Source organism: Pseudozyma flocculosa (assembly GCF_000417875.1).
Source record: "Pseudozyma flocculosa PF-1 unplaced genomic scaffold scaffold00006, whole genome shotgun sequence".
In the NCBI taxonomy this organism is placed as follows: Eukaryota; Fungi; Basidiomycota; class Ustilaginomycetes; order Ustilaginales; family Ustilaginaceae; genus Pseudozyma; species Pseudozyma flocculosa.
The window spans coordinates 852659-864055 of record NW_006920874.1 but is presented as its reverse complement, the minus strand read 5'-3'; the positions used below and the strand labels follow the sequence as shown (position 1 = coordinate 864055).

Genomic DNA, 11397 nt, shown 5'->3' with positions numbered 1-11397 from the left:
GTACCGGTACCGGTACGGTACGGTACCGTACGGTACCGTACGTACCGTACCGTACCGTACCGTACCGTACCGTACCGTACCTACCGTCCGTACTCTCTCTCTCTCTCTCTCTCTCTCTCTCTCTCTCTCTCTCTCTCTCTCTCTCTCTCTCTCTCTCTCTCTCTAGCCGGCACCGGTGTCCGTTCACGACGCCCGATGGTTTGTCGATGGGAGGGGCGGGCCGTCGAACGATGGTGGATTTCAAACGACGGTACGACACCGGTACGGGTAGGGCCGGGCCGGTGGAGGGGAGGCAAAGGGGGGGTCGTGTCATCTGGCGCTTCGGCGGTGACGGTGACGTGGGCGGGCCCCCCTGCCTTGGGTGCATGCATGCATGCCAGCATCACCGACTGAACTCGAGGCTGCCACGAGGCGACAGGCCAGCCAGCCAGCCAGCCAGCCAGCCAGGCGCGAAGGAAAAAAGTCGAGCCCGAGAGGCAGGCAAGCAGGGTCTAGCCATTATGCATGCCCGGCAAATCTTCCTAGCGCCCGAGAGTCGAGTTGAGTTGAGCCGACGACGTCGTCGGACGGAAAGAGGCTAGGGCAGCGCAGCTGGCTGGCGACACGGCCGAAGCGCTTGCTTGCTTCCTTCGGCTTCGTCGCTGCCTTCTTTCGGCAGCGCTCGCAGCAGGACATGTCGTGCGACGGGCCTCGCCTCGCCTCTTTGCTCTCGGTCCGTGGCTCAGCGTACGGCACGCCAAGTTTCCCAATCTCGATCTCGTCGCTGCACGCCCTGCCTCCACCCGCTCAGCCCCCCTCCCGTAACGCCGTGGCCGTGACCGTGGCCGTGGCCGTGGCCTGGCTGAGGTCAACCCAACCTGCCACTCTGTGCCACGCTTCAGACACACGTGTGCGGCGCCCAGTCCTGCCTGCGCGCCGGCGTGCCTGCGACCAAAGCGATGCGATGATGCACGGTACGGTGGATGTTGGCCTGCCTGGCCTCGACTTCTTCTTGCGCCTTGCTCGCCCGCTGCTGTCGTGCGACGCGCCCTATATAACCATCGACCTGGCCCGCCTGATCCTCCCATCCACCACCACCATCGCATCCACACCGCACCGTCCCACCCTCGTTCCCTCTCCATCTCGAATCACCACCACCGCCATGTCCGCATCCAGCAACACCGTCAACCTCGGCACCGTCTTCAAGGGCTCCAAGGACGGCAAGGTCGTCGCGGCCCAGGGCACCGACAAGCCAGTCCGCCCCACCGACGTCGTCATCGACATCACCCACTCGGGCCTCTGCGGCACCGACCTGCACTTCCTCAAGGCCGACATGGTCCTCGGCCACGAGGGCGTCGGCGTCGTCTCCCAGGTCGGCTCCGACGTCACCCGCTTCAAAAAGGGCGACCGCGTCGGCTGGGGCTACAACCACGACAGCTGCAACCACTGCAAGTTCTGCGCCAGCGGCTGGGACACGCTCTGCTACGACAACAAGATGTACGGCCAAAAGGACCTCGACCAGGCCAGCTTCGGCGACCGCTTCGTCGTCCACCACGACTTTTGCCACGCCATCCCCGAGGGCCTCTCGCTGCGCGACGCCGCCCCGCTTCAGTGCGGCGGCGCCACCGTCTACGGCGCCATCCGCCACGCCGGCATCTCGGCCCACCACCGCGCCGGCGTGATCGGCATCGGCGGTCTGGGCCACCTCGCCATCCAGTTCCTCGCCAAGATGGGCATCGACACCGTCGTCTTTTCGGGCACCGAGTCCAAGAAGGACGAGGCCATCAAGCTGGGCGCCTCGGAATTCGTGGCGGCCAAGACCAACCCCAAGCTCGAGGGCGTCAAGCCGGTCGACTTCCTCTTTGTGGCGACGAGCGCCCAGCCGGACTGGTCCACCTACGTCAACGTCGTCGAAAAGAACGGCACCATTGTGCCGCTGTCGGTCGACGCGGGCAAGATGGAGATCCCCTACATGCCCATTGTGGGCAAGCAGCTGCGCATCATGGGCTCGCTCGTGGCGCCGCGCAACGTGCACCGCGAGATGCTCGAGTTTGCGGCGAGGCTGGGCGTCAAGCCCATGGTCGAGGAGCTGCCCATGACCCAGGAGGGCCTCAACACGGCCGTCGAGAGGCTGCAGAAGGGCGACGTGCGCTACCGCTTCGTCCTCACGTCGCAGAAGAATGGCGGCAGCGCCAACCTCTGAGGCGGTCCCCGGTGGGTCCCTCCTGTAGCCCTCGACTGCGCTCTCGCCCTCGCCCTCGCGCTCGCCTCCCAGCATCACATATAGACATGGCTTCGCTGCCCTCGCCCCGCATCATCATAGACATGGCATGTGCCCCCCGGGGGTGCCATCCTGTAATCCGTGTGCTTCACGCTGCTCTGCGTGCACACTTGCTGCATCGCTGCTGCTAATCGTATACCAATGCCCAAAAACGAGATCGCGTCTGTGCTTGTGCTCGAGAGATGGGAGAAGAGGATGCCGCTCGTCGAGGCCATCGCTGGCTGCTCGAGGGGGTTGGCGGCTGGCGGCTGGCGGTTGGCGGTTGGCGGTTGGCGATTGGCGGTTGACGGCTGCAGCGACAGCGAGAGCGACGGCGAGGAAGCGCCCCTGGCCTGGCTGGCTTTTGAGCCTTGGTTGGCCTTTTTCCCCTTTGCGCCGCTGCTCCACATCTGAGGTCGGGCCAGGGCGCCAAGAAGACGCACGGGCAGAGGCAGACCGACACGACAGCCTCGGCCGGCCGCCGGGATTACTCGATCCGAAGCCCTTTTCCCCGTCGAGGGCGAGGCTCGGCTGACGTTGGCAGCAGGCGTCGTCTTCCGATAGTTACAGTACCCACCACCGCCAACCCCCCGCTCACCACCGCCACCGCCACCGACGCTGCTCTGCTGCTCTGCTGATCGTTGCTCCATCTCATCCTCGCGCGCGCTTCCACGGCGAACCGTTCGCGCCTGCGTCCCCATCCCTCGGCCCCCGGCCCCGCACACGGCCACTCCGGCACCATGCCCGCACCCCTCATCCCGGCAGAGCGGCTGCGCGATGCCCTCGACGTCGTGCGCCAGTCAATCGAGCACTTTTCCACAAACTACCGCACATGGCTAACTCAGGCACCCGCCTACAGCACCGCTCCCTCGCTCCGCCCAGATCGCCACCACCACCACCACCACCAACATGACGACGGCCCAGCCAGCCCAGCCTCGGGCTCCGCGACCAGGCGGCCCGCCTTCCACCCGGACGCAGAGACCCTGGCAAGGGCCTACTGCCCCATTGCCGGTCCGCGCTGGGACGAGCACCGCACCAGGGCATTCGCATCAACCGCCATAAAGGGCCTCACCGTCCTCCGCAACCAGATCGACGCCGAGCTCCTCACCCTCGAAAAGATTGCCGCAGAAAACGGCAACTGGCAGGACCCGCACCCCTTCTCCAACGGCCCGCACCACATCCACTACTGGGAGGAGATCCTCTACGTCGCCCTCACCTCGGGTCCCGTCGTATCCATCCAGGACCGCTTCTCGTTCGACATGGACCTCGCCGTCCGCCGCAAGAAGCGCATGCAGAGGAGCCAGGCAAAGGCGATGAACAGCCAGAGCTGCAAGGTCGACATCGTATCCCGCGGCGGGGACCGCTGGACCCGCCTCTACATTGTCAAGTTCGAGAGGCTCAGGGCCGAGTTCAGGGAGGCAGAGAGCTACATGGTGGCCAGCGATGACGACGACGACGACGACGATGGCGACGACCCAGGTGCCGGACCGGCAGGTGCCAATGCGCAAGACGGTGCCCTTGACCGCGGTGACGGCGGTGCTGGCAACAACGACAAGGTGGTGGGGGAGAAGGACGGCGACGACGACGGCGACGACTACGACGACGACCCCGCAATGGACTCGGCCGCTCGCAACTGCAGCCTGATGAAGACGATCCGCGAGCTCAGGGCCGCCGCCGACACCGAGGCACAGGCACGCCTGCAGCGCTCCGCAGAGTCCGGCCGCCCAGACATCTTCCGACCCATCGAGATCGAGCTCATCATCACCCGCATCGACATCGAACCAGAGCCGACGACACCTTTAGCCAAAGACGCCAGCGATACGCCCTTCTACCAGCAGGACGAGGCGAGCCGCTTCCAGGCACGGATGCGCGCCATTCTGCGCGCGGCCAAGAGGATGGGCGTCACCATCGTCACCGGCTTCCGGCGCCTCCCGACCGAGACGTTTGGCCGCTTCGAGTATCCATCCGTCTTCCTCCAGGGGTCCGACCTGCCCGTCGGCCTTCCCCAGATCCCCGCACCGCCACCGCGGCCAGACTGGAAGACGACGCGGCGGATCAACCTCGACGTCACGGCGGCCATCGCGCTGGTCAGCGACACGACCCACGGCATCTTTGACGACGAAGGCGTCGCCGGCGAGGGTGGGCCTTGCTCGTCGTCCAAGCGCGTCCGGAGCCTCGACGCCGACAACGAGGCCGATCCGACGTTTCAGCGGCACTTTCGGACGTTTTCCATCCGCAAAGAGGCGCTCGAGGCGCGGGCTGCCGAGCTGTCGCTGCAGGACGACAAGTCCGAGGAGGCGGCCAGGGCAATGGACAGCGCCGCGTCCAAGGAGGGGCGTGCGTTGGCGATCCAGCTCGAGCGGGAGCTCACGCTCGAGACCCTCTTTGACGCCATCCTCGAGCCGATCCTGGGAGGTGGCAGGGGCGACTCTGCGGGGCAGCCGCGCAAGGTCGAGCTGCACGCCACCGTAGGCGCCTTTGACCGCCTGCGCCGCGTCAGCTCCACGGTCGGCGGCACCAACGAGAAGCGGAGGGTGGCGGCGCTGCTCGGCGACGACGGCGTGCCGCCGGACGAGTTCTGGCGCGGCTCCAAGTGGGCGAGCCCGGAGCACGCCCAGCTGCGCGCCTGCCTGCAGCTGCCGGTGCGTCCGCTCTCGGACCTCGGGCCCGGCGGACTCGACTCGATCGAGGAGCTGAGCCAGCTGTACCCGGACCTGGCGCGGCGCCACTTTGTCTCGCACCTCCTCGACACGCTCGAGAGCTGCCTGACGGAGCTGTGGGGGCCCGAGTGGCGCGACATCTCCGAGGACCTGCCGCGGAGCAAGTACAAGCGGCTCAAGCAGCACTCGGTCCATCAGGCCGGCGGGCAGACATACACGACGCTGCGCTCGATGCACGCGTGCGCGCGGTACGGCATGACGACCCTCACCTCGAACCTCGAGAGCGTGCAGTGGCTGCTCAAGGAGATGAACCGGCGGCCCTACTCGGCCAAGACGCAGGCCATCCTCGACCAGGCCGACGCGCAGGACGTCGGCGCCCTCTTCGACCCCAAGGCCACGTACGAGGCGTGCTTCCTCCTGCTTCACCCTCGCTCCCTGTCCGAGCAGATGCGGATGACGTCGGAAGCGCCGCCGTGGCGGGAGGTGCTCGCCGGCTTCCCTGGCGGCTTGGGCACGCCGAAGAGCGAAACGCCGCCAGATGGGATCCAGGAGAAGTCGGACAGCAATCCACCCAATGGCCATGGCCAGGGCCAGAGCCAGAGCGAGGGCTTCGAGAGCGTGTACGGCATCGAGCTGCCCACGCTCAGTCGCGCGGCGCCTCGAGACGGAGCGTCGACGTCTGCGGCCGAGGGATCGCGCAAGCACACGGACGCAGCGTCGGGGGGCGGCGATCTGGGATCCAAGTCTTTTTTTGACCTCGCCGAGCCAAACGAGTCGCGGCATCGCGGGCGGCCGCTGCCCGTGAGGGACAAGAGCGGCAGCATGTCGACCGTCAGCGGCGACGAGACCACCGCCCTGGCCATCGGCTTCGGCATCGGTGCGGGTGCGGCGATGGGCGCAGGCGCGCCGTCCCCCGGCACGCGCAAGAAGGGTTTCGGCGCCAGAGCCAAGGACTGGATCGCCGGGCCCAGGCACCCCGTCGCGCCGAGGATCCGACACTACCGCTGGTGGCCCCTTGGGCCCCTGGAGCACTTCTGGCTCAAGTTTACGGATCCGGTCGCGTGGAAGGATCCCTTTGCAGGGCAGGGATACCGACGCGGCTACGGCAGCGGCTACGGCGACGGCGACGACGATGACGGTGTTTCGGTCGCGCTGCCCGGCCCTCGCGGTCCGTCGACACCCGACGAGCCGCAGGCTCGCAAGGGGCAGCCGCCCCGCCTCGGTCTGGCCTGGTTCGAGCCGATCCGCAGGGACCTTTCTACGAACCGCATCCACTGGAGCGTCCTGTGCGCCACGTACGTCGCGTGGATCCTGGGCTTCAGCTTCCTGACCGAGGGGCTGTGGTTCAACGGCTCGATCACGGGACCGGACGGCATCGCGCGGGATCCCACGTTTTTCTCGTGCACGACGACCTACTGGCTGCGCAACGGCGGGTGCGGGCTCGACGGGCAGGACTGCTCGCCCTTCAGCACGCCGGCCGACAGCGCCGGGGTGGCGTTCCGGTGTCCGAGCGGGTGCTCGGGCGTGACGCTGCTCAACCCACGTACCGTTGGCGACGAGCAGGTCAACTACGTGCCGCTGGTCGTAGGGGGCGGCGACGAGGCCAAGACGTACCGCTCCGACTCGTTTGTCTGCGCCGCCGCCATCCACGCGGGCGTCATCCGCGAGTCGGAGGGCGGGGCGGGCAGCGTGCGGCTGGTGGGCGCGTGGTCGGGTTACGCCAACTCGACGTCCAACGGCATCGAGTCGGTCGGGTTTGACGGCACGTTCCCGTCGAGCTTCCGGTTCGAGGCGACGTCCGAGGCGGTCGACTGCACCGATCGGCGGTGGCGGCTGTACGCGCTCGACGTGGTGCTGTCGGCGTTTGTGGGGCTGGTGCTGCGCCCGAAGCGGATGGTGTGGTTCTGGACGCTGGCCTGCCTGGGCTTCTGGCACGTCAACATGGCGTCGGAGCCGCGCGACTACCCGCCTCCGGTGGGCGAGGCGGTGGGCGACCTGCTGCCGTACCTGTTCGGGTGCTACGTCATCTGGCGGGTGGCGGTGCGGTACGTGTGGCCGGCCTTTGAGGGTCTGCCGCTCGAGGGAGGGGTGGGTACGCTGGGGCTGTGGTGGGTTGGGGTGCTGATGAACGTCGTCTTCGCTGGGGTGCCGCTGCAGCGGCTGACGGCGCACGACATTGGGCAGCAGCCGGGCGCGGTGACGGCGCTGGTCGTCATCGTCGTGGTGGTTCTGGCGCTGGCCGTGCACCAGGTGCTGGTGATCCGGCGGATGGGGTACCTGCCCAAGTACCTCGTCCTGTACCTGGTGGGGGCGGCGCTGGTCGGGTTGGCGGCGGCGGTGCCGGGCGAGACGCTGCGGATGCACCACTACATTATCGCGCTGGTGCTGGTGCCGGCGTGCGCGTTTCCGACGCGTCTGTCGCTGCTGGCGACGGCGTTTCTGCTGGGCATGTACACCAACGGCATCGCGCGGTGGGGGTTTGACGGGTTGCTGCAGGACGTGGCGACGGTGCGGGGCGATGCGACGGGCGGGACGGGACAGCCGCGGTTCCTGACGAACTCGACGGGCTGGCCGCGGGCGGGGGGCGTGGTCGAGTGGGCTGGCCTGGAGGGCGACGAGGAGCGCGGGCAGTGGAGCGGCTTTAACCTGCTCGTCGACGACGTGCTGCGGTACCAGGGTGCCGGTACGACGTTTAACCTGTCGTCGCTACCGGACCTGTTTGCGCAGCAGCGTCGACGCGAGGGCCAGGAGGGCGACGACGATGCGGGATTGGGAGCGGGATCGGCGCCGACGGCGTCGTTGAACGCGACGCTGCGCGAGGGACGCCACTACCTGCGTCTGGCCTTCACGGCGGCCGATGGCACCGCTGGCGACTATACGCGCGCGGCGACGGCGACGCTGGCCGACGAGGCCGCCTGGAGCGATCCACAACCGGGCGCGACGTGACGGCGCTGTCTCTGCACGCTGGCTCTGCTCTTGGCTGCTACGATATACTCTGCTGGACATTGCTCTAGATTGCACTGCACACCTTACGATGCCACTACAGGACTGGCCAGCTCGATGATGGTGTAGCGCGCGTGCTGTGCGTGTGCGTGTGCCTGGGTGGAAAGGCAGGCAGGGTCGAGGGACGAGGGTCGGTGCGGTGTTGGTTGGTCGAGGCGGCGGGTGGGTCGGTGTTGGTGCAAACTCCACATGCCTGCCTGCCTGCCTGGCTGTTGGCTGCGCGCAGGTAAAGAGCGAGCCAGCCCGAGTGCCGGCCAGCCTGCCAGCCTGCCAGCCTGCCAGCCTGCCAACGCCCAAGCAGCCCCTGAGGCCGCGGCGTGCAGAATTGCAGGCCAGGCCAGGCCAGGCCAAGCCCAGGCAGAGAGGGCACGCGCCATCCAAGCCCAAGCCCAGGCCAACCCTGCCTCTGCCTGCCCCTGCCTTGGCCCCAGCTTGCCTGCCTGGCAAATTTGATCACCAACGGGCGCAGCCCTCTGCCTGGCTGCCAACCCGGCTGGCCCTGGCCCTGGCCCTGGCCCTGGCCCTGGCCCTGGCCCTCTGGCATCGACCAACGGCCCCGCCCGCGCCTCTTTTGACTCGGCCCACACGCGGCCGCCCCTGCCTCTAGCCTCGCCCCTCTAGCCTCGCCCCTCGCTCCACACTTGACCCTCGCCTGGCTTGCCCTGGCCCCGCCTGGCCTGCACCCTCTCTCTCCGTCGGCGCCTCTCCATCCCTCGGCCCACACCGTACCCCATCCCTCGTCGTCGCCATCTCGCCTTGGCTCCTACACCTGTCCCCCATCTTACACAGCGCTCCCCACCTCACCCACAACGCACCGACTCGCTTCTTGCTTCCCCACCGCCCCGCGCTCAATCAGCACCACAACCCACCCGCCCCTCGCACCCACCTTCGTTTGCACAGCACGCCCGCGGCTCATCGCTGTGCCCGCTCCCGTTCCTCTCATCCATACCTCTTGCCTTCACCACCGTCTCGCTCCCTCCCCCTCGGCGCAGCGTATCCACCTAGCATCTCCCCCTCGGATACCATTCACACCTCCCGCCCTCGCTTCTCCTGCCCGCCTGCCTGCCTGCCTAGAGCGCGCCCGTCGTCCACCAACCGCACCCGCAACACTCAGCAGCGATGGGCAACGCTTGCAGCAGCTGCTGCGGGTGCGCAAAGTCGAGGAACGCAAACTACGAACCCCTCCTCCTCGACAATGAGCGCGACGCCGTAGCAGACCTCCTCCAGTACCTCGAGAGTGCGTCGCGCTTCCTCTGCCTGGCCCTCTCGTCTGGCCTGCCGCCACATAGCTGACACGCTCCGCTCTCTATCCATTCTCTCCCCTCCTTGGTCCCTCCCCTCCGGCGTCGTCCCCGCCCGGCAGACCGCTCCGAGACCAACTTCTTCACCGGCGACCCGCTCCGCTCCCTCTCGACGCTCTCCTTCAGCGACAATGTCGACCTCCAGAGGAGCGCCGCGCTCGCCTTTGCCGAAATCACTGAAAAAGAGGTGCGCGAGGTGGGCCGCGACACCCTCGAACCCATCATGTTCCTCCTCCAGAGCCACGACGTAGAGGTGCAGCGCGCCGCCAGCGCAGCCCTCGGAAACCTCGCCGTCAACGCCGAAAACAAGCTCCTCATCGTCAAGCTCGGCGGCCTCGAGCCCCTCATCCGCCAGATGCTCAGCCCAAACGTCGAGGTCCAGTGCAACGCCGTCGGCTGCATCACCAACCTCGCCACCCACGACGACAACAAGACAAAGATTGCAAAGTCGGGCGCCCTCGTCCCCCTCACCCGCCTCGCCCGCTCAAAGGACCAGCGCGTGCAGCGCAACGCCACCGGCGCCCTCCTCAACATGACCCACAGCGACGAGAACCGCCAGCAGCTGGTCAACGCCGGCGCCATACCCGTCCTCGTCGGCCTTCTCGGCAGCTCCGACACCGACGTCCAGTACTACTGCACCACCGCCCTCTCCAACATCGCCGTCGACAGCGCAAACCGCAAGAAGCTCGCCCAGACCGAGCCCCGCCTGGTCCAGAACCTCATCGGCCTCATGGAGAGCTCCAGCCTCAAGGTCCAGTGCCAGTCGGCCCTGGCGCTGCGCAACCTGGCCTCGGACGAAAAGTACCAGATCGAGATTGTGCGCAGCGGCGGCCTGCCGCCGCTGCTCCGGCTGCTCCGCTCGTCGTTCCTGCCCCTCATCCTCTCGGCGGCGGCGTGCGTGCGCAACGTCTCGATCCACCCCATGAACGAGTCGCCCATCATCGACGCCGGCTTCCTCCACCCCTTGATCGACCTGCTGAGCCACGAGGACAACGAGGAGATCCAGTGCCACGCCATCAGCACGCTGCGCAACCTGGCCGCCAGCAGCGAGCGCAACAAGACGGCCATTGTCGAGGCCGGCGCCGTCGAGCGGATCAAGGAGCTGGTGCTCAACGTGCCGCTGAGCGTCCAGAGCGAGATGACGGCGTGCGCCGCCGTGCTGGCCCTCTCCGAGGACCTCAAGCCGCAGCTGCTCGAGATGGGCATCTGCGAGGTCCTCATCCCGCTCACGGCCTCGTCGTCGATCGAGGTGCAGGGCAACTCGGCGGCGGCGCTGGGCAACCTCTCGTCCAAGTCGGACGACTACGCCCCCTTCAACGCCGTCTGGTCGAGCCCCGAGGGCGGCCTGCACGGCTACCTGGTGCGCTTCCTCGAGTCGCAGGACTCGACCTTCCAGCACATTGCCGTCTGGACCATTGTCCAGCTCCTCGAGAGCGGCGACGCCCAGCTCGAGGAAAACATCCGCAGCAGCGACCAGCTCCTCCCGCTCATTGCGCAGCTCTCGCACGCCGCCCCCGCCTCGGCAAACGGCCACAGCGGCGACGAGAGCGCAGACGTCGACGGCAGCGAAGACGGCCAGGGCGCCGAGGGCGAGATTTCCAGCCTGGCGAGAAAGATCCAGGAGATTATCGCAGAGTCCGACATGCAGTAAGTGGCGCGCTGGCGATGGGGCGGCTCGCTTTTTCCCGGCCCTGCCCTGCACCCGTCCCGCGCTTGCCCGTCACCCTGGGCGTGGCGTCGAGAGAGGCTTCACCCCGCTGCCCTCGTGCCCGCGCTCTCGCGCTCTCCCTCTTGTCATCTCTTCCCCTGTCGATTGTACCGCTCCTTTTCTCCACCGCACCCATACCACGCCACTTCGCCTCGCCCCGCCCCGCCCTGCCCCGCCCCGCCTCGCCTCTTTTCTTGCCCGTCTGCCTTGTCCCCCTATCCCCCCTTGTCACAGTAATCTCTCGTTCTACCGCGCGCCACGCACGCGCGCAACTACTGTACGCCTTGCGTCGTCGACGTCGATGCCCCACGCTTGCATAGCGCGCATCCCGCTCTCTCTCTCCTCTTCCTCTCTCTCTCCCTCTCGCGTTTGAATCGGGTAGGTCAAGGATGACGTCGATCGTGTCGTATCGAACCTTGGGTGGTTGTTGGATGAGGTGGCGTGTAGAAATACAGGGCGCGCAAAAAGAGGGTCGAGAGCTGGGGG

General features: G+C 67.3%; 4 protein-coding genes across 4 annotated transcripts in view; 3 read left to right on the top strand and 1 right to left on the bottom strand.

Moving 5' to 3' along the window:
- Nucleotides 1–1141: 1141 nt before the first annotated feature.
- Nucleotides 1142–2182, top strand: PFL1_02386 (uncharacterized protein; the record flags this gene model as incomplete). The annotated part of the gene is made up of 1 exon (XM_007879898.1): nt 1142–2182. One exon carries the CDS (start codon nt 1142–1144, stop codon nt 2180–2182), a length of 1041 nt encoding a protein of 346 aa, XP_007878089.1.
- A 797-nt stretch (nt 2183–2979) lies between these two features.
- On the top strand, nt 2980–7845 carry PFL1_02385 (uncharacterized protein; the record flags this gene model as incomplete). The annotated part of the gene is made up of 1 exon (XM_007879897.1): nt 2980–7845. One exon carries the CDS (start codon nt 2980–2982, stop codon nt 7843–7845), a length of 4866 nt encoding a protein of 1621 aa, XP_007878088.1.
- A 1176-nt stretch (nt 7846–9021) lies between these two features.
- On the top strand, nt 9022–10854 carry PFL1_02384 (uncharacterized protein; the record flags this gene model as incomplete). The annotated part of the gene is made up of 2 exons (XM_007879896.1): nt 9022–9139; nt 9266–10854. The coding sequence occupies 2 exons, from the start codon at nt 9022–9024 to the stop codon at nt 10852–10854; spliced, it is 1707 nt and encodes a 568-aa protein (XP_007878087.1).
- Nucleotides 10855–11294: 440 nt separating this feature from the next.
- Nucleotides 11295–11397, bottom strand: part of PFL1_02383 (uncharacterized protein) — a gene marked incomplete at both ends in the record, with an annotated part of 1423 nt that continues 1320 nt past the window's right edge. Inside the window, one exon of the mRNA XM_007879895.1 lies at nt 11295–11390. Coding sequence (XP_007878086.1) covers nt 11295–11390 — 96 coding nt within the window. The remainder of the gene's footprint in view (nt 11391–11397) is intronic.